The sequence below is a fragment of the Carettochelys insculpta genome, chromosome 22 (genome assembly GCF_033958435.1).
Source record: "Carettochelys insculpta isolate YL-2023 chromosome 22, ASM3395843v1, whole genome shotgun sequence".
In the NCBI taxonomy this organism is placed as follows: Eukaryota; Metazoa; Chordata; order Testudines; family Carettochelyidae; genus Carettochelys; species Carettochelys insculpta.
The window spans coordinates 2,787,482-2,810,092 of NC_134158.1; the positions used below are offsets into that span (position 1 = coordinate 2,787,482).

At 54.7% G+C, this 22,611-nt stretch overlaps 1 protein-coding gene across 1 annotated transcript in view; it reads right to left on the reverse strand.

Moving 5' to 3' along the window:
• The window catches only part of LOC142024616 (uncharacterized), a 72,517-nt gene that overhangs the window by 45,034 nt on the left and 4,872 nt on the right, over positions 1-22,611 (reverse strand). Inside the window, 8 exon segments of the mRNA XM_075016753.1 lie at positions 8,399-8,772; positions 8,775-9,254; positions 10,388-10,444; positions 13,789-13,848; positions 17,873-17,944; positions 20,514-20,629; positions 22,016-22,038; positions 22,358-22,588. Of these exon segments, the coding sequence (XP_074872854.1) occupies positions 8,399-8,772; positions 8,775-9,254; positions 10,388-10,444; positions 13,789-13,848; positions 17,873-17,944; positions 20,514-20,629; positions 22,016-22,038; positions 22,358-22,588 (1,413 nt within the window).

A 22,611-nucleotide genomic window follows, 5' to 3' on the forward strand; every position in this document is an offset into this window, starting at 1 on the left:
CAAAAAACACTGTGTCTGCCACCCCCTGGTACCAGCCAAGATTTATCCAGCCTCCCGCTGACTCCGCAGTCCCTCTGCCTCCTCCTGCATTGCCTGGAACAGCAAACATGAAACATGGCCTCTGAGAGCTGCTCCCTCCGTGCCAAAATCTCCCCCCACTGCAGGTGTAGCGACGTCAGGAGCCAAATGAAACGATTGTGGGACTGGCTGAAAATAATGAGCTGAAATTGAAATAAACCAATAATTGAATTTGTGTCTTTTTGTGAACTTTGCTTTCTGGGCCTTGAGCCCACGCTCAAGTCGCGTTTTAGCCTTTTCCCTGCTAACCGGAGGACTTGGAACACTTTCCCTGACAGCCGAGGGTTCAGCTGCACTCCAGGGCCTGTGGGGAGAGAGCGGTGCCCGCAGAGCCCCCTTGCTGGGATGCAGCCCACCCACCCAGAAGGAGGGTTTCTCTTGCCATGACAACAGCCCCTCCCCAGGCAAAGCCCTCTCAGTGGCCTCGCTGGAGCAGTCATGCCCAGCAGTCAGAGCGGCGGCTGTCAGAGCCATGGATCGGAGCTGGGGCCAGGAGTCCCATAGCAGCCGAAAGGCAGATCCCCTGGGCTCCGACTTGAGGGGCACAAAGGACCATCACGAGGATCTGGTCTGACCTCCTGCACCTTGCAGGCCCCAGAACCTCCCCCAGCCCCTCCTGTCCCCGTCCCACTGCCCCTGGCTGAGTTACTGACTCCCTCACATCACGGCTGAGCGATGTCAAGGGATGGAGAATCCCCCCATTGACACGACTTGGGCCCAGCCCGGGACCTGCCCCAGGCTGCAGACGGAGGCAGCCTCGTCCCCCCACCCCCTGGGGCTCTGCACATCTAACCCCTTGAAAATTCCCTCCCAGCCCAGACACGGGGTCGCTCAGAGCAGGAGTGTTTGGCCAGAGCCCCCAGCCGAGCGCCGGGAAAGAATTGTCTGGAGCAGCTCAGCACGAGGGAGCCCACGTTTCCCGCTGCTGAGGGCGGGGCAGCTGGGAAATTCCTCCCACGCAACTGAGTTCAGTGGCCGTCGGTCTGGGCTTAGAGGAACCACGGAGCCAGTCCCAGATCATTGCTGTGAGCGCTGGGCCAAGCACCAGGACTGGCTTCGTCTAGAAGTCCCCGATTAACGCAACAGGGACTGGGGAGGCAGGAGCTGTGTTAGTCTGTATCTACACAAACACGGAAGAGTCCGAGGCACCTCAGACTAATGGATTTATTTGGGCATCAGCTTTTGTGGGCAACACCTGCGTCACTGTTACTTTCCTAGGGGCTTCCAGCTTCCAGCCAGGACACGTCACATGGTCCATTGTCTAATGCCAAGTCCTGAGATACACCCACCTTGGCTCCAATCCGCCAGAGACAAACACCCCCCCAGGGTCTTTGTTGGCCTTTGTTAAAACTGCAACACCCGGCTGGGAAACAGAGGACACAGACAGACGGAACCAGACCTGTGCCCAGAAGTCGCCTACTACAGGTCAGGCTTGAGAAGGAAACTCACAGAACACCCCATCTTCATGTACAGCCCCAGCTCACGTCCCACCAGCCCATCAAAGGTCCCCACTTGCTCCGAGACATGGTCCCTCCCTCTCACAGGTGCTGGGAGACAGGCCAGGCCTGACCTACACACAGCCCCCACCAGGGATAAACACTCGTCAGCAGCCACACCCCACACAACAGAAACCACGACCCAAGACCAAGCCCCTGCCAGAAACCCTGGCGTCGCCAGCTCGGCCCACACGGCTACTCCCGCCAAAGCAGTTTGCCCATCAGCCAGGGGGTGGGATTTTACCCAACAAAGCTTGTGCCCCAATGAATCTGTTCGTCCCCAGGGCAGCGGTGGGTGAATTTTCAAACCCAGGAGCCAAACTCCATCCAAACTTAGAACCAGTGGTCAGCCAAGAGCGGGGTGAGAATGCTCATTGCATGGCTGAAAGTATACGACCAATTGGTAGCTGACGCGATTAACAGTCGCATCCATGGGCCCTTGACCTCCCAGATTTTAGTTAGTGGGACGTCTGCTGCTGCGGGCGTCTGGAGATGTGGGGGGATGAGGGGGCTGGGGGCTCAGGCGTGTGATGGGCTCAGGGTGGTGGTGCGGGGGTTGCAGGATGTTCTGATGCTGCGGCCAGATGGGGGCTCGTTGGCCAGGCTCCCTTTCTGAACCCAGTAAAATACTCGTCGCACACAGAAAGTTTCACTGTTGTCTGGATTTACAGCTGGGGAGGGGAACCTTTTCTGGGCTGGGGCCTCTGTCCCACAAAGTCACTTGGGAATTGATGTGGTCCCCAAGGAGACACCTCACTCCCCTGGCGCTCCAGCCCCACGTGGCCAGCTGGGGACGTAGGATGGAGGTTCAAGGCCTCAGGCCAAAGTACCTTTTTCAGAGTTAATGGATTTTGTGCCCCCCCGCAGGATCTCGGGTGCGGCCATAATCGGGGTTCAGCGTGTGGGACAGGGCTCCCGGCGAGTGGGATCTGGGTGGGGGTCGGGTGTCTGGCACCCCCCCCCCCCCCCGTCAGCCTTGCCCCTACTGCTCGGGGCCCCCCTCCGCCTCGCTCCCACCGCCTGGTGGGGCACTGCTCAGACCCTTTCATTCAGCACCTCTGCTCCACACTGGGGCTGTCACCGGTATGAATGTGTCACCCACCACCTCCTCCCCCTGCATCCCCGCCCCAGTGACACACCCCAGTGCCGATCCGGCCTTGGCGCACGGCGCTGCCCAAACCGGCCACAGGCCTTCCTGGAGCGTCCGACACTCCGGCCCCAGGCCCAGGCCAGAGCTCCCCTGTCTCAGCCCCACCCGGCCACAGCTGAGCACCTCCAGCAGCGTCACCGGCCTCTAACCTGGTCCCCAGCGCTGGAGCGGCAGAGCCAGAGGCTGCTCCCACCCCCTGCGCTGCCCCACTGGCTCCAGTGGGGATTTCCGCCAGGGCCTGAGCAGTCTGACCCCGACTACTGACTGCCAGGGGTCACTCCTGATTTACACCAGGGGCCTGAGCAGTCTGAGCCCAGCCCACTGACTGCCGGGGGTCACTCCTGATTTACGCCAGGGGCCTGAGCAGTCTGAGCCCAGCCCACTGACTGCCGGGGGTCACTCCTGATTTACACCAGGGGCCTGAGCAGTCTGAGCCCAGCCCACTGCCTGCCAGGGGTCACTCCTGATTTACGCCAGGGGCCTGAGCAGTCTGAGCCCGGCCCACTGCCTGCCAGGGGTCACTCCTGATTTACGCCAGGGGCCTGAGCAGTCTGAGCCCAGCCCACTGACTGCCGCGGGTCACTCCTGATTTACACCAGGGGCCTGAGCAGTCTGAGCCCAGCCCACTGACTGCCGGGGGTCACTCCTGATTTACGCCAGGGGCCTAAGCAGTCTGAGCCCAGCCCACTGACTGCCGGGGGTCACTCCTGATTTACGCCAGGGGCCTGAGCAGTCTGAGCCCGGCCCACTGCCTGCCAGGGGTCACTCCTGATTTACGCCAGGGGCCTGAGCAGTCTGAGCCCAGCCCACTGACTGCCGCGGGTCACTCCTGATTTACACCAGGGGCCTGAGCAGTCTGAGCCCAGCCCACCGACTGCCGGGGGTCACTCCTGATTTACGCCAGGGGCCTAAGCAGTCTGAGCCCAGCCCACTGACTGCCGGGGGTCACTCCTGATTTACGCCAGGGGCCTGAGCAGTCTGAGCCCGGCCCACTGCCTGCCAGGGGTCACTCCTGATTTACACCAGGGGCTGAGCAGTCTGAGCCCGACCTACTGACTGCCGGGGGTCACTCCTGATTTACACCAGGGGCCTGAGCAGTCTGAGCCCGACCTACTGACTGCTGGGGGTCACTCCTGATTTACACCAGGGGCCTGAGCAGTCTGAGCCTGACCTACTGACTGCTGGGGGTCACTCCTGATTTACACCAGGGGCCTGAGCAGTCTGAGCCCAGCCCACTGCCTGCCAGGGGTCACTCCTGATTTACACCAGGGGCCTGAGCAGTCTGAGCCCAGCCCACTGCCTGCCGGGGGTCACTCCTGATTTACACCAGGGGCCTGAGCAGTCTGAGCCCAGCCCACTGACTGCCGGGGGTCACTCCTGATTTACACCAGGCTGGACTGCTGAGGCAGGTGCTTCCCTCCTCACAGGAGGCCCCAGGGCCACCCTTCCCGGCTTCTGCCCATGGAAATCAATGGGAAACGAGGGGTCCTGGTGCCCTGTGACTTGGAGCTCGGGGGCTGTGCTGTGGGGAACCGTTTCCCAGGAGCAGCCCGGACTCCTGGGTCCGGTTCTGTCTCTAGCCCAGGCAGGAGTGTGGCTGGCAGGGGAGGAGCGGCTGCTCTCCCAAGGGATTGCTGGTCTGTGCAACGGCCCCACTGCGCTGGGAGGAGGAGGAGTCCCTGGCACGTTGGTTCCACCTTTCCTTCTGCACTGGTCCCTCCCTTGTTCGCGTTGGGTGGTTACTGGAGCTCTGACCCGACTGCAGTGGGTACAAACCACCTTTTTAGCCTTAACACTCAGCCCTGCCTCCCTCGTGCACTGGGAGAGAGCTCGGAGGGGTCCGGGTGCCCTGTCCACGAGGCAGAGAACACAGAGGGTCAGAGAACACCCCCAAAACCTTTCCCAAGCCTGGTGTCGCCCTGCCCCACAGCCTGTATCTCCAGCCAGAGCTCCTACCCCCACACCCCCAAACCTGTCCTGAGTCTGGCCCTGCCTACAGACTCTATTCCCACCCAGCGCTCCCACCCCTGCACCCCCAAACCTGTCCCAAGCCCGGTGTTGACCCGGGTGAAAGGTAGCACGATATGTAGGTATATAAATCTGGGAAGGTTCGCCAATCTGGTTTAAAGTTGAAGATTACAGGTTCTCACCTCCCCTGAGTTAACGGTGAGATCTGAGGCAAAGCCACAGGCCAAAGCCGGAGGTGAGTTTTTGGGATTCCCAGTCGCAACACAGACAATGATCTTAATAATACCTATGCTTTATTTAATAGTACGATAATACATATGCAGCATTTAGCCAAGACAGTACCATAGAGCTATATCGCTGTTAGTACTTAGATTACAATCAGAGATCTTACTTAACAATATTACTAAGCAATACCTGTTGTTTTACTGATTAATCTTATCTTATGGTTTTATCCTCCGTCTAGCAGACAGGATGCAATACTCACTGACTTCTTTTGAACTCTTTAGAAGCAGAGACCAGCTCGCTTCCACCTGTCAAAAGGGAGCTATTGCAGTGGTTCAGAGAAGAAAGAAGTTACCTAAGAGTTCTAAGACATAACAAGAGTAGAATATAACACGGAGAGAGAGAGAGTTGGGGTGATAGGCACCCCGTTGGTGCGGATCCGTCTGGCACAGCTTCACACGCGTCGCGTTGGGCGTTCGTTACGCGCCTTTCTGTTCTCCCAAAGGATTGTTTTATACCCTTTTCCCTCATGTTGACTAAATTAGGGTCTGACCTAATCGAATCTTGAATGCCTGCGGAGACCCCCGTATGTATCACAACCTAATTCTATTCATCCTGTTTTTCTCAAAACAGCGTTTAAAGGGAAATCCCCATCTTAGCCTTTTACCTGAATATATCGGATGACCTTTTGGTCTTTCCCGTAAGTGAAAGACGGTTTGGGCGTATTTTGCTATGTAAGAGGTGGGGTTTTTTTAGATGGCACAGACTGAAATGAGCACCATTACTAACCTGACCTTAAACCTACTTAAAAATAATTTGCCCAAGCTTTTCCCCCTCATGCCCTACTTCCTGGGCAGGACCCTTGCGTTTCTGCTGACAGGAAAGAAAATGAGCATAGATTCTTGTAGGCCTCAATTAGCTAAACTATCATGGCTTCCTAATATCCACCTAAATCATATACTATAAGCTAAGCCCAGGCAACACCGGCCCCGCCCCACAGCCTCTATCCCCATCTGGAGCTCCCACCCCTGAGCCCCCAAACCTGTCTCGAGCCCAGCCCTGCCCACAGCCTCTATCCCCATCCAGAGCTCCCTCCCCCACACCCCCACACCTCTCCTGAGTCTGGCCCTGCCCACAGACTCTTTTCCCACCCAGAGCTCCCACCCCTGCACCCCTAAACCTGTCCCGAGCCTGGCCTCACCCCACAGCCTGTATCCCCCCTGGAGCTCCCACACCCGAACCTTTCCCGACCCCAGCCTTCTCGTGACTGGAGAATCAGCAGAGGGATGGTTCCTGCTGGCATCTCACCGCAGGAGCTCTGCTTTCCCGTTCTCGGCCCTCCGTTGCGGTGATGTGATTCTGTCCGCACCTGCATTCTGCCCCCTTTGCTGCTATTGCCTCCCGAAATGTCCAGGAGCCCTGTTTCCTCCAACCTGGGCAAGTGCCCTTTATTCTCCTTGGCTTTCGCACGCAAATCCTATCGCCGGGTTGAGACACGTCTGAGACAGAGGCAGGATTTTTCTGATCTAATATTGACCTTCTGGGGCACTCGGGGCAATGTTATCACTTTGCCCATAATCCGGGGTCAGCGGGTCATCTTCTGGTGGCACGTGTCTCCAGAGCAGCCAAGCTAAAGTCTTGTGGGCTTTAACCTATGGGTTCCTGCACCGCACCGGGTCTTATTCATGTCTCATGCATCAGTATTTACAGGGGCGGTCTTACACCTTCACAACCGGACCAATTAACTGCAGCGTACAATGAAAATATGTGACATTATCATAGCCTCATGCAAGCCTAATTAAACTCATTAGCAGCAGAAGACGGCGAGGGGGAGGGGTAGATGAGAAACTTCCAGGATGACTGTGTCGAAAGAGCCAAATGTTTCATGGCTGTTCCCTCCCCATCTCAGTGACACCGTCTGACCCTGGATTTCCAGAGGCCCCCGGGGCCATAGAGCAGAGTAAAAAGAGTAGTTGGTCAATCCTTGGACTATTCAGCTTGCCTACATTTCAATCACTTCCTGATCTCTATGGCTTCACAGTCCAGAGACACCTGACCCAGCCCAGTCTACAGGGTCATAAAAGCCGTGTCTACACGTGCACGCTACTTCGAAGTAGCGGCACTAACTTCGAAATAGCGCCCGTCACGGCTACACGTGTTGGGTGCTATTTCGAGGTTAACATCGATGTTAAGCGGCGAGACGTCGAAGCCGCTAACCCCATGAGGGGATGGGAATAGCGCCCTACTTTGACGTTCAACGTCGAAGTAGGGACCGTGTAGTCGTTGCGCGTCCCGCAACATTGAAATTGCGGGGTCCTCCATGGCGGCCATCAGCTGAGGGGTTGAGAGACGCTCTCTCTCCAGCCCCGGCGGGGCTCTATGGTCACCGTGTGCAGCAGCCCTCAGCCCAGGGCTTCTGGCTGCTGCTGCTGCAGCTGGGGATCCATGCTGCATGCACAGGGTCTGCAACCAGTTGTTGGCTCTGTGGATCTTGTGTTGTTTAGTGCAACTGCGTCTGGGAGGGGCCCTTTAAGGGAGCGGCTTGCTGTTGAGTCTGCCCTGTGACCCTGTCTGCAGCTGTGCCTGGCACCCTTATTTCGATGTGTGCTACTTTGGCGTGTAGACGTTCCCCCGCAGCGCCTATTTCGATGTGGTGCTGCCCAACGTCGATGTTCAACATTGACGTTGCCAGCCCTGGAGGACGTGTAGACGTTATTCATCGAAATAGCCTATTTCGATGTCACTACATCAAAATAAGCTATTTCGATGTAGCGTTTACGTGTAGACGTAGCCAAAGACTGCAGGGTAGAAGTAGTTGTTCCCCTCTGTTTGGCACCGGTGAGGCCACATCTGGAATATTGTGTCTGGTTTTGGGCCCCCCAGTATAAAAAGGATGTGGATGTGCTGGAGCAGGTTCAGCAAAGGGCAACAAAAAATTATTAAAGGGCTGGAGCACAAGACCTATGAGGAGAGGCTGAGGGATTTGGGCTTGTTTAGTTTACAGAAGAGAAGACTGAGGGGTGATTTAATAGCAGCCTTCGACTTCCTGAAGGGGAGCTCTAAAGAGGAGGGTGAGAAACTGTTCTCAGTGGTGTCAGATGGCAGAACAAGGAGCAATGGTCTGAAGTTGAAGAGGGAGAGGTGTAGGCTGGCTATTAGGAAAAACTACTTCCTGAGGCGGGTGGTGAAGCACTGGAATGAGTTACCTAGAGAGGTGGTGGATTCTCCATCCCTTGAGGTTTTTAAGTCCCACCTGGACAAGGTCCTGGCTGTGATGACTTAGTGGGGGTTGATCCTGCTTTGGGCAGGGGGCTGGACTAGTTGACCTCCTGAGGTCCCTTCCAGCCCTGTGATTCTGTGATTCTGTGTAGAAATTCTGCAGGAAGACAGGAGTCCTCCAGGGTCACAGAAACTAAGGTGACAAGCTAGAAAGGTTAATTTCAGGGCACGCACTGGGACATTCCCAACCCTCCGAGTCTCAGGAGGGAACTCTGCATGCAGATCGGAGTCCAGACAGAGCCGGGGCGGATGCCGGGACACTGTCTGACCCAGGATCCCCACGGTTCTGCTGGATCCCAGGGAACAGTGGCAAAAGGCTGCATGATCCCAGGAACAATGAGATTGGCCTCTCTACCTTGCTTACAGGACACTGTCTGTGATTCGATATTCCAGGGGGCTGCGTGGGTTTGAGACCGGAAGCAAGCGTCAGAGTCACCCAGAGAAAGTCCACAGGAGAGGTCATAGAGAAATGGGTGGGTGAGGCCAGAGAGGTTGACCTCAGGGCTCCTCGTGGACCAAAATTTCCCTCTTCCCCTCTCAAGTGTCTCAGGGACACAGTCGGAGCTGAGATCCCTGCCCCACCCAGAGCCAGGGCCGGATTCTCTCTCGGGGGATGGAACCTGGCGGGAAAGTGAAGATCGGGACCTTGTCAATAGCATTCATAAATGTCACCTGCCCCTGGCCGCAGTCCAGACACACCCGAATCTTGCTGGGGACCAAGCTCCGGGGCAGAGGGGTCATAAAGGAGGTGAGAGCCTGGAACTGACCCACCCACCGCTGCACAGCCCAGATTCCCACGTTACAGCTAAGGCTGATCCGGCCCTTCCTCCTCACAGACTCTCTGGCCACCCCCACAGCCCAGCGTTCCCCACCCCACACCTCCACATCCCAGTAATGTCTCCCCGAAGTGAACCCCTCACAGCCCAGCACACACAGGGCTGTGCTGAATCTCGCCGGGTTGTCGGGCCGTCGCTGCCACGTGTCTGCCCGTCTCACGCTTTTCCCACCCTCAGACAGGACGAGTTGGGGATGAGCCGTGTCTGGATCCAGAGTCACACGGGCTGCAGGGGAGAGAGAATCAGAGCGTGAGGGGCAGAGCTCAGCCCTGGGGGAGGGTTTGATGGGTCAGTGACAGAATCGGGCCCAGCTGGAGAGTGACTCAGGGAATCTCCTTCCCCCAGGCTGTGCCCGACAGCTCTGAGATCTCAGCCCAGGGCTGGGGAGAGTCACTCACAGGCAGGGACGGGTCAGGGACAGGGTGAAAGGATCGGCTGGGCCTGGCCTGGGGCTCAGGATCTTTCCCCTCCTGCCCCCACCTCTCCCTGGGGAGGGACTAGAGACTCTGGGAGCCCCGGCAGATGGTCCAACTCAGTGACCATTGGCAGAGCTCCCCTCCCCCCAACACACCTTAAATCTCCCTGTGTCCCAGCTGCCCCTGGGCTGGGCACTTAGAGATGAGCAGAGCTGTCACTGCAGGGTCTCAGTCTGTGTGATAGGACCTAATTCATTAGTTTCTCATTTGCGTGCAGACACTTCAGCTCCCAGCTCCCCCTACGGGGCTGCTCCATTCCCAGCGGCAGAGGTACAGCCGGGACGGTGTCAGAGGCTTTTACTGCGGAGGGAGCAGAGGAGGCAGGTCCCAGTTTTAACCCTCTCAGGAGGAACTCTCTCCCCTAACGCAGCCTCCACGCCCAAGCCAGGGAACCAAGGCAGCTTAGCGCTGGGGAAGAGCTACTCAGCACCAGAAAGTAGGAGGTGGCATTGGGTGAGGCAGCCCCATCCCCGGCCTGGAGAGAGGAAAGGAGCTGCCAGACCCCCGAGCAGAGCATCTCCAAGGAGGAGCCCAGCCCTGCCCAGAGGAAAGGCCGGAGGTGGGAGGGGAGCAATGGGGAGACGCCTGCACCAGCGTAAAGCCGAGGGCGGGGTCCGCCCGCAGGGCCGAGAGCTCTGTGCGGTGTCACTTAGGGAGAGGTTTTCTGTGCAGGAACTCAGCGTGGGCAGGAACTCAGCACCAAACCTGGGGTCGGGAGTGTTTGTGTGAGTTCAGCCTGGGCTCCCCTCGCTGTTCAATGTGTTGGTTTTGAGAGCCAGGTGCATCACGGTCACCGTCAGTTTGGCGGGTGAGCTGCAATCTCCTGAAGATGTTTTCAGCAGAATAGTCTCGTAATTCGGAGATCCCCACCCACAACCTTACCCAGTGTGTATGGTCCTAGGGGTCCCCCTGTCCTTGTCTCCAGTGCAGGCAGCATGACTGGCGGAGGAAAAGAGACGAAATTTTAGGCTTTCCTATGTAGAACAGCCCACACTGACCTCAGAAATGTGCTTTCATTACGACAGAGAGACACTGTGACGGGGTTCAGGGGTCCCCAAGCTCTGCCCCCCGGCCTCCGGCAGGAGTGACTCTCGCTCAGCAGGTAGCAGAGGAAGTTTATGAGGCGACAGAGGCCCAGCTCAGCACAGAGGGGTCAGTGCAGCCTGCAGAGACAGTCACTCCAACCCGTCCTGGGGAGAGGAGCCCGAGGGGTGCCCCTCTGGGGTGTAGCTCTACCCCGTTGCCAGGCTGGCTGCCCTCCAGCTCCCTCTGCCCCCTTCTAACTGCTGCCTCCGATTCAAACCCAGCTCGGCTCCTCCCTGCTCTGTGTTTCAGCCAGAGGTGTTACCTGCCAGCCTAGGTTATAGCCTCAGGGTCATCCTTAGCCGCTGGGAGCTGCTGTGCCTGTCTCACACATCCAGCCTCAAGTTGGTGCTCTCACAACCCCCCCACCCCCACTCCATCACAGACATCCAGGTATTTAAATGTACATATCAAAAGATCTTCATACATATCACAGAATCACAAAATCCCAGGGCTGGAAGGGACCTCAGGAGGTCATCTAGTCCAGCCCCCTGCTTCAAGCAGGATCAACCCCCGACTAAGTCATCCCAGCCAGGACCTTGTCCAGCCGGGACTTAAAAACCTCAAGGGATGGAGAATCCACCACCTCTCTAGGCAACGCATTCCAGTGCTTCACCACCTGCCTGGGGAAGTAGTTTTTCTTAATATCTAACCTACACCTCCCCCCCTTCACCTTCAGCCCATTGCTCCTTGTTCTGCCGCCTGACACCTCTGAGATAATGCGCCTTTTCCACCCCGACTGAATAGACCTTGTCATCTCTGGCCCTGCCTTTTACTGGGACCCCACTCTTTAAATACGCCTCTGAAACCAACCCCCCGCCAACTCATGCATCTGACGAAGTGGGTCTTCGCCCACAAAAGCTCATGCTCCAAAATATCTGTGAGTCTATAAGGTGCCACAGGACTTCTTGTTGTTCTCGAAGATACAGACTAACACGGCCCCCTCTCTGATAGCTATCAAAAGATCTGACCCCTTCCACTTCCTCTTTCCTATCTCCCAGCAAAGGACCCAACAGCCATCACATCTCATGCCCACCCCAGGATGGACTAGCAGGCCCAGCCAGGGAGATCTACTTTTCCCCTGTCCTCCCCTCCCATCCACTTGTCTCATCCCCTTCCTGCCTGGTCGTGCCGAGGCCCATGCTGCGCAAAGACATTTTGCATGAAAGTAACTTTACCCACTTTAGACCCTTTGACACTAATGGGATGTTCAGGGTTGTGTGACATCCTGGGGCTCTTGCTGTGAACTGTGGGGGTCTGTTTACTCAATGTCTCTACAGAAAGCAGCACAGTGGGGCCTGACAATGGAGGCTGGTCTGAGGCCTAAGGCCTGAACAACAACCAATGCTTTGCTGATATAAAGCAAAGCTAAGCGGTGAGCAAAAGGCAGGTCCTGCTCAGAGAAGCGTGGCAAGGACAGGGCTGCTGATGCTGCAGGAATACACATACCTAGGAGGGACGAGGCACCGACCACGCACGTAAACGTTCCAGGAGGATGGTAACAGCACATCTCCAGGCAGAAACAGTGTGCGGCCAATACGCTCCCCAGAGATTCATGTTCAGCACAGAGCCAGGATGACCGCATGGTGGATAGTGTTGTTTTGATCGAACCACCACGTACAAGGTAATGGGAGGTAACTAGGTATGTTGGGGGCGTCAACCTAATATGTTAAAAGGTTGCACCTTGATGCATAACTTATTTGTATCTGTGTATAAAAGCGTATCCCAGAGGGGCTGTCTTGGTCCAGCAGAGGGGATGGCAGAAGCGCCTGGCTGCTAACTGAGCTGAGTCTATTGCCAGGACATACGTATGTACCAGTGTAAACTGTTGATGTCTGGTCTAGAAGCCCAGGGTGCTAGAGCCTGCGTGTCATTTGACAATAAGCCTGGTTCCGGTGCCTTCGCACCTTAGCTGACTTGTGCTTACTGGGGGCACTGAGAAGTCTGCAGTGGTGGCTAACTGCAGAGCCTGCACAGCATCCGGAGAGAGAGGGCTCGTGCATGCCGCGGGATGGTTACCAGTGCTGAAGGGAGCAGAACAGATGCCAGAGCACCGCGCCGGTGGCAGCACCTGACTGCACGCAGCAGTAGGAATAGTGATAAAAATCACCTTCACCCCTGGGCCAGCAAAAGCAGCGCAGGGAGGCTATTTCTGTCTCTGCCATTCAGTGGCTGCAGGGGCCAGTGCAGAGCTTGGCAAGGGTTCAGGCAGCTGGAGTTGCTTCTCTGTGGGAATGGCCCCATGCGCCTGGGCCAGGGAGCAGAGTACCAGAGGCCCAGCTTTACACTGACTCATCCTTCCATCTCTCCTCCACCCCCTCCCTCTTCAACCTGGATGTGCTTAATGGGGGAGCTCCCTGCCACCCCAAGGCTTGGAGTTTGGAGAGGCAATGTGGCCCCCTGTGCCCATGTTGGGGGGGCGTCTGGCATCCCACTTGTAAATATGGGGGTGCCATGGCCAGTGCTGCCTCTAATTTTTATGGCCATGTGCAGAATCCCTTTTTGTCATGTATCACAGAGTAAAATCCATTCCACACACGAACAGTATGCGGCGGAGGTGGGGCCGAGGGGTTGGGGTGAGGGCCCATAATGGGGGCTCAGGTCTAAATGGGGGCCCTGGGCTGGGAAAGGTGGTGGGGCACAGGAAGAGGAAGAGTTTGGGGAGTAGACGGTGGCTGCAGGATCCAGGGGAGCAGAGGGCAAGCCGAGGGGCTGAGACTTACCTGGGCAGTGGTGCTCAAGCAGACTGCCTGGTGTCTGCCTGTCCTGGGGCACTTTGCCGTGTCCCAGAAGTGGGAGGCAGGCCAAGCTTGTGGCGGGGGGCAACAGTGGGGGGATGGGACTGTGCAGCCCACAGATATCACCGCCCCCCCACCTCCCCGCAGCTGCCGTTGGTTAATAGGAGTGTGGGCCACAATTCACGGCAGAGGCAGCATGGGGAAGCCAGGTCTGCCTCCCTCTATCTAGAAGCCAGAGCTGCTATTGGCTGCTTCCCCGCCGGCACCGGCACAGCGCTGCCCCAGTGCAGAGGGGGCACGTCCCCTCCACTGGCCACGGTAGCGGTGGGGCCCTGGGAAAGCTCCCCCCCCTAGTTTTAGAGCTGCGTGCTGGCGGTCTGGCTGGTAACCTCATCATCCCAGGCAGATGTTTTCACTGGGATTGCCTCGTAACTGAAAGGTAATCTCCAGGTGCAAACTCACCCACTGTGAATGTTTCCAGGGGTTTCCCTCTTCGTGGCTCCAGCGCAGATTGCAGAGCGCCTGGAGAGGGAAAGGATAAGAGAGCTGAGGTGTCAGACAGACGCATGCATACGTGTTGCTCCTCTGCAGTCTAGCATTCTCGTCTAGGAGCATCTGCAATTCAGTGTGATTGCGGTGAGCCGGACGACCACTTCTCATGGGCGCGCCCAAATTTCCTGTGGTCCTAGAAAGTTTGTTTCCAGCCGCCAGCCCTGCCTGTCCGCGTTCTGGGCTGTTCTTTAGCTGTAATTTACACCTAAATGTCTTCTAAGAGCCCAGCAAGCTGTGGAAGTCTTGGTAATGCTGCTAGACATTATTCACCTCCCATGGCCCAGCAAATTCTCTCGTCTGGCACCAGTCAGGTCCCGAGAGTGCCAGACCTAAGTGGTTCAATCTACTATATATTTTCCTGTGCGTGTCTGTCTGTCTGTCTGTCGGTGCTAAATTTGGTCAAGAACTCCTTTTAAAGTGTAAGAGCTATGACCATGCAATTTGGCGTGCAGCTTCCTCTTCCTCCAACTTAAACCACGGTCAGGGTTTGGATGTGCCTGGACAGGGAGAAGAGCCTGAAATTCCAGGGTTTCCCAGAACATGGAAGGCGAGGGGACTGAGAAGAGGGATGATACACTTCAGATTCACCTTTGGGGGCAGTGGGCTCAGGGAACAGCCACACTGCACGGTGACCACTGGCAGCAGCCACAGGAGGAAGACAGTGATGACATGGAGGCCAGGCTCTTCACGTATCCTTTTCCTTTTATTTTCCAAGCAGGAAAAAAACTTATTTCACTTAAAGACCTGAGCAATCTACTGGGTGGGCAAGTGGGGTTCAGGAAAGACAGAACTACCATCCAGCAGGCATTGGCACTAAGATGGATAGAGGAGAAAACTCAGCAAAAGAACAAGAACGTCTACAATTGCTTTGTTGATTTTGAGAAGGCATTTGACGGTCTAGATCAGAAAGTGACTGGGGCGGTGCTGGAGTCATACAGAGTGGATAGCCAACTGATACGGTTGTTGAATGCTATCAATGACAATGCGGAGGCAGAGGTGAGAATGTGCAGAGTTGGGAAGTTGGCTTAGAATCAGTAGAGGTACGAGACAAGGTTAAGGAAGAGGTAGAAGGGATATCTGTGCACAGGAAAAGAATTAACAACTTGAGGTTCATGAATGATATAGTTATCATTGAGGAAGAGGAGGAGAAGCTAGCGAAAACGGTGTGGGTGTTAAACGAAGAAAGGAAGCAGTATGGACTGATTATGAACATCGATAAAACAAAAACAACGGTATTTGGAGACAAGAAAATAGGAAGGAAGATCAGCGTGGATGGCATTGAACTAGAAAATGTAGAGAAGTTCACATATCTGGGGAGCAACATAACGTATGATCTAGACTGTCAGAAGGAAACAGCGACTAGAATAGCGAAAGCAAGAGCGAGTTTGAAGGTGACAGATAAGATCTGGAAAAGCAAAGTGATTAGCTTAGGAATGAAGCTGAGCATCCTGAAAACATGTGTATTCAGCAGTGTGTTGTACGGATGTGACACACGGGTGATAATGAATGGTTCGAAGAGAAGGATACTGGCGTTGGACAGGAGTTGTTATAGCAAGATCCTGAGGATAGGATGGATGCAGAACATCACCAGTGAGGAATTTATATAGGACGGTACATCTGAAAGAGAACCTATTGCAGAAGGTTATACAAGTTGCAGCTATTTGGGCATATTTGCCAAATGAACAATGAGCACAAAGTCACGACCCTGGTATTGGGCATAATGGATGGCTCGAATAGGAGAGGCAGACCCCACAGAGAATGGATAGATGATGTAGTAGATTGGTGCGGAGCTCGTCTACAGAAACTAAGCCGCTCTGCACCGGACAGGGAAAGGTGGAAGGAAATAGCGAAGGAGTATCATACGCCCATGGCCAAGTATCCCCTGGTGGCTGTTTGATGATGATGATGATGATGATGATGATGAATGCCTGTTTAATTTGTGAGTGTGTGTGTGTGTGTGTGTGTGTGTGTATACTGATGTAGATATAGATATAATTGCCCCCCCCCCGACATCACAGGATTGTGTTTAAATTATAACCGAGAAACAGAGCAAGATAAATTCCAGTATTTAATATCAAAATGTCTGAAACCTTCCTCCGTTTCCTCTCTCAGTCAGGCATCTCCCAGAAGTGGAGCCTCTCGGGGGCGAAGGAAGAGTAGAAGCAGTAAAAGGGTTAAAAATGAAAATTATTTTTATGCTTTTACATGGACTCTCTCTGGACTGTCTTCTAGGCCATGAGATGCCTTATACACTGTTAAATGCCACCTGTAACCTCCTTTGCCCCTCCCTGAGTGTGTGCAGAAGGAAGCTTGTGGGAAAACAGAAAACCCGCAAAAAGTCTGTGGCAACCAATGGGCGCAAAATGACAAGTGTCAGCTAAAGGCGTGAAATGGCAGGACTGCCATGGCACGTGGGCGCCAGAGGAGGACAGGGCAGTGAGCCATAAAAGAGAGAGGGACGTGGTGGCAGGGGCTGACCATCAAGCAGACCCTCACTCCAGTGCCCTTTTGCCCTCCCAGCATTCACACAATCAATAAACCCTTTACACTCCTGTAAGGTGGCCCCTTATTCTTGATGCCTAAAAGTAGCTGCTACCTTCCCCCCTTGCAACACAGCCAACATCCCTGTGGCCTCACACCCATCCCAGGGCAGACAAGTTGTAAATGAAATCCTCGCGCTAGCTGTGAGCCAGGGGGGTCTGTTTACCCAGCATCTCTACAAAGAGCAGGACGACAGGGCTTCACCCTCCATGGGCCTTGTGACCGAATGGAAGTGACCTTCTTAATGACATGATTGGTTCCTAGCTTGCTCTGTGGGACAAAGATGTTTTGACACCCCCCCCCCCATGTTGCTTACAGACAACAGACACGAAAATGTGCTGTCAAGAAGTTGCTTGGAGAGTCCAGAACCCTGTGCCGAGAAAACTGACAAAATGACTTATATGCAATCACTGATTATCCTCAACAGCTTAGAAGACAGTCTCACAACATGACAAGACCACAGAGAGTAAAAGCCCTGCCAATTTCATGCCTGGGTATTGTGTGAATGATGTAAGATAGCTGATCTCGACAACAGTGAAAGGTGAATGGAAAATATCTATATATATGTTAGGGCGTGTTTGTCTGTCCGTGCTTCTGCCAGTCTGTGCGTTCAAGACCTTCTCTTAAACCGTAAGCACCACAAACGCAAGCATTAGTATGCTGCTTCCTCTGACCCCAGCTGAGACCCAGGTCAGGGTTTGGTTGTGCCTGGGAAGGGGGAAGTGCCTGGAATCCCCCCGGTGTTTTCAGAATATGGGAAAGGAGGAGCACTGCGAAGAGGAACAACATACTTCAGACTCACCACTGGGGAGTTGTGTGCGTGGGGAACAGCCATACTGCAGGGTGCCCTCTGGGGGCAGCTGCGGCGGGAGCACATGGGGCATGTGGACTCCAGAGAGGTAAGTTCCCCCTGCCGAGCCATCTCCCACCCCAGTGCTTGGCCACAGAGCTGCATGGTGGACCCCCTGCTGCACTCCCACAATGACCCTCCCTGCAGTTAACACAGAGATATTAGGGCTACGAATCCTGCTCAAGTTCCAGGCTGGGGTGGGGAAAATGGCCTGGAACTGACCCCACCCCTGTAGCTCTTGCCAAGGTCATGGACAAGCAGCAAAACCACTTTCCCCCCACCTGCAGCTCTCTCCGGGGCCAGGGAAGTGTTCCGGGGCCCCAGCACCACGCCTCTTGCCAGGCCGGTGGAAAAATGGTGCAGCCACAGTCCCTGACCTCCCACACCTCTTTCCACGGCTGGAGAGAAGTGGTATTACCCGGGCCTCAGGCCTGTCCCCACAGCTCTCTCCGGGGCCAGAGACTATGGCCTCCTCACTGTTCAAGAGCTTAGTTTTAGAATGGTGTGTGTCATCACTGCTGTCTGCTTGGCTGGTAACTTTAGCTCCTATCTCGGGAAGACGGTTTCAGTGGAGTTTTCTCATAATTTAAAGACAATCCACACCTTCAAACTTATCCAGTGCGAATGCCCCAAGGGGTTCCTCTCTTTGTATCTCCAGTGCAGACGGCAGGGTGTCTGGGGAGGGAAAGGAAGAGATTTCAGGCGCATGCATATACATATATATCTCCGTGTTCCCCTTTGTGACTCCACTGTTCAGAGTTTGGTGCAGGCTAAGGCAGATCTGAAGCCAGCCCGAGTTGCGTGCCTGTGACCATGGCAGCAAGCAGTAACTCGGAAGTTTTTTTCACTCCCAAAACATTAGCAACTTTGAAGTACGCGCGGCAGGAATTATGCTAATGAGGTGCTGCATATGCAGTGCGCCACCTCACTCCTATTCTCCCATCGGGCTTGTTTGCATGCCCCCTTGGAAGGAGGGGGTCAGGGCAGATGAGCCCTGCGTGTATAAGGCCAACACTCTAACCGCTAAGACATCAGTCCCCCTTGGCCCCAGCTGCCTCTTATCAGAGCTTAAAGCAAGGAATGGTTTTGGTTTCGGCAGGAAAATGGGCTGTGCCTGGAATGGGACTGCGTCTCATAAAACCGGGTAGACAAGAGGCAGAATCCCTAGGAAAGTTAAAGGGGCTGGCTGGGGTTACGATCTTCCCACGCGGGATTGCCCCAGGCCTGAGCCTGTGACCCTCCAGGTGGCCATTTGGAAGACCAGGAGGATGGGGGGACTGACTCTCCCCTCCCCACATGCACATGGAAAATTGCTGGCCGTTCCCCTCTGTGAGGGAGCCAAGGGGAAGTACAGTTTGCCGCATTCGTCCCTCTGGCTGGGGAACCTTCAGGTAGCTGAAGGCTGCTCTGAGATCCACCCGGCTTTCCTCTTTTCTGCAGACTAAACAAGCCCAAACCCCTCTGTCTCTCCTCATATCATGTGCTCCAGCCCCCAATTGTTTTTGGTGTCCTCCAATGGACTTTCCCCCACGTGTCCAAATCTTTCCTGTAATGGAGACCCGAGACTTGGATGCAACACTCCAGATGTGGCCTCAACAGTGCTGAATAGAGGACATAGTAACTTCTCTAGATCTGCTGGAAATGCTCCTCCTAATGCACCCCGATATGCCCTTAGCCTTCTTGGCTACAAGGGCACACTGGTGGCTCATATCCAGCCTCTCATCCACTGTACTCCCAAGGTCCTTTTCTGCTGTACTGCTGCTTAGCCAGTCGGTCCCCAGCCTATAACTGTGCTTGGGATTCTTCCTGTCCCAAGTGCAGGACTCTGCACTTCTCCTTGTTGAACTTCATCAGATTTCTTTTGGCCCAGTCCTCCAATATATCTAGATCTCTTTGGACCTGAACCCTACCCTCCAATGTATCTACCTCTCCTCCTACCTTAGTGCTATCTGCATACTTGCTGAGGGTGCAATCCATCCCCTCATCCAGGTCATTAATAAAGATGTGGCACAAAACCAGCCCCAGAACCAACCCTTGGGATCCTCCACTTGAAACCAGCCACCAGACAGTGAGCCACTGGTCACAACTGTTAAGCCTGGCAATATAGCCAGCTTTCTCTTCACCATACAGTTCATTTATCCAAGTCAGACTTTTTTGACTTGCTGGCAAGAATACTGTAGGAGACCCTATCCAAAGGTTTGCTAACATCAAGAACTCCTCTTATACCATGAAAACGATGACCATGAACTTTGGTATGCAGGTTCCACTTACCGTAACTTAAGCCATGGTCAGGGTTTGGTTGTGCCTGGAAAGTGGAAAGTGTCTGAAATCCCATCGTTTTCCAGAACATGGAAGGGGAGGGACACCAAGGGGAGGGACAATAAACTCCTTACCCCTACTCCCTGGTCACAGTCCCTCACAAACCTAGCCCCGTGTAATCAACCTCCTGCCCTGACTCCTACACCCCCCCGGTCCCTTCACTGAGCCCCATCATTTAAATAAAGCATGCATATTTTCCTTTGAATTTAAAAATACTCCAAACTTCAGCTAAGGACCTGATACATCTGCTGGTAAATATATAATCTGGATGTATAGAATATATTTGATATAGGAAGGGAGAATCAGAGCTTTGGGTGACCTGTTTATGTTCCAGGGGAGGGTAACTGGTGAGCTCTTCTTTCAGCGCACTGTGGCTAGCAGCTAGTAGGCTCAAAGGCTGGTGAGGGGACGTTAGACATGGAGAGCTTTGAGCTACAGAGAATTCTCTGCCAAGTGTCTGTCAATGGATCATGTAAAATACCCAGCATCCAACTGCCAACATATTTAGGGTTAGGAAACAATTTTCCCCAGTCAGAGGCCTCATGGGAAGGGGGAGTCATTTCCCTCTGTACCTTGAGGACTTAAGAAATTCAGCGTTTAGGGGTCAGTTACGGGAATAGGTGGGTGAGGCCCTGTGGCCTGCAACATGCAGCATGTCAGAATAGATGATCACAAAGGTGCCTTCTGGGCCATAAGACCTGGGAGTCATTTCTTACTTTAATACCAATGGTCCTGGCAAGGCATGGTTTGGTACAAATAAGGGGATGAAATAATCAACCTGAGTGACTTGGCTCTCAAGCCTGTGGTATTCTCACCCAACCATTACATAGACCCATCATCTAATTATGAGCCAACTGAAGTCATACTCCTCCCACGTTCTCTGAAGCTTATCCTGGTTTCCTCTCCTAGATCCTCTTTTCAGTACCTTTGAACTTTCTTAGAGTCTCCACTAGAGCAGAAGTTTTCTGGGAGAAATCATGGAGTTGGTTTTTCAGTTCAAGAGAAATCTCCTTCGGCTGCTGGAACGTCCTCTGCTCACACCTGCACACAAACAATTGTACCTGATTAGCCGCGTCTACTTCGAAGTAGCAGCACCAACTTTGAAATAGCGCCCATCACGGCTACACGTGTTGGGCGCTATTTCAACGTTGAAATCGACGTTAGGCAGCGAGACGTCGAAGTCGCTAACCCCACGAGGGGATGGGAATAGCGCCCTACTTCGAAGTTGAACGTCGAAGTAGGGCACATGTAGACGATCCGCGTCCCGCAACATTGAAATAGCGGGGTCCTCCATGGCAGCCATCAGCTGAGGGGTTGAGAGACACTCTCTCTCCAGCCCCTGCGGGGCTCTATGGTCACCGTGTGCAGCAGCCCTTAGCCCAGGGCTTCTGGCTGCTGCTGCTGCAGCTGGGGATCCATGCTGCATGCACAGGGTCTGCAACCAGTTGTCGGTTCTGTGGATCTTGTGCTGTTTAGTGCAACTGTGTCTGGGAGGGGCCCTTTAAGGGAGCGGCTTGCTGTTGAGTCCGCCCTGTGACCCCGTCTGCAGTTGTTCCTGGCACCCTTATTTCGATGTGTGCTACTTTGGCGTGTAGATGTTCCCTCGCAGAGCCTATTTCGATGTGGTGCTGCCCAACGTCGACGTTCCCAGCCCTGGAGGACGTGTAGACGCTATGCATCGAAATAGCTTATTTCGATGTCGCTACAACAAAATAAGCTATTTCGATGTAGCGTGCACGTGTAGACGTAGCCATTATGTTTCATTTAGTGACTGGTTAGGGAGTCGCTGCTCGAATGGGCCGGGAGTTAGAATTCCTTGGCATCTCCCAGCCTGAGAGAAGATGCAGCACAGCCCAGGGCCCTGCAACATTCCCCTTGAAAGTCCTGTTAATGTTCTAGAACTACGGCCTGGAGAGACCAGCTCCGGGGACAAAAGGGGGAATTGCGTCTCCGTGGCCCATTCACTCCTTGGCCTCCAGGCTCTGAGGGACAGGTGGTTCCCAGGGGAAGTGCTGTACAAATCTTCCCACTAGGAACTAGACTGAGACACCAACTCCCCCCTCCCCAGCTCATTCCACACGTGTCTCCAAACAGCCCTCAGGTGGGACAGGCTCAGGAGCACAGCAGCCCTGGGCTGAATGGTGACAGGGCCCAGCAGCGACTGGCCCATAGTCCATCCCCGCAGCCCTGAGGCAGCCGGTGCCCCGGGGAGGTGACATCTCTAGGAAATACTTGAGGTCGGACTTTGCCAGACAGGGGAGAACTCCAGCGTCTGCTGTGCAAGGGGGAGGATGAAGTTGATGAGAGAGATTTGTGACCCTCTGCAGACATTTCGCTGCGGAGCCCCGGGGAGGTTCGGTGCTACCCTCAGCCCCCCGCGCTTTCCCAACGCTGAGATGCGTGCAGGGGCGTGACAGAGGCACGTACCTGCTCAAGGTGCTTCGGATATCCTAAAGCAGAGAGAGACAGAGAGAGAGAAGAATCTCAGATCCAATGGACACACAGGAGAGACGGGAGAAGGGATTTGGCAAACAAGGGGAACAGAGGCCCTGCCCGTGCCCCAGGGCCAGGGATTCCCTGAGCTAATGGGACTCTGCCATCTCTCGTATCTCTGTGTCCGTCACTCTGCAAAGCACAGGAGTCACTCGCTTCTCAGCAATGCACACCCTGAGTCACACCGAGACCTCCCACTGCTGGACCCTGCAGCTTACGATTCAGGAGCCTCCCTCCCCTGGCTGGGGAGCTGGGATATCTCTCCCCCGGCCTCACCTGCAGGAATTCACTCGCTGGCTTCTGACACTTCCCCTCCATCTCACCCATCAGCTCACTGAGACGGGAAATCTGCGCGGAGAGTTCACGGACACTGTCATTCTGGGTCCTCACGATCTCCTCCTCCAGCTTCTCCAGCCGGGCCAGGAGGAGTCGCTCTTGTTCCTCCAGGAACTGCCGCAGCTGCTGGAATTCCCACACGATTTTCTGCCTCTCGGTTTGTGTCTGTTTCTGAAGGAAGACAGGGGAAGGGC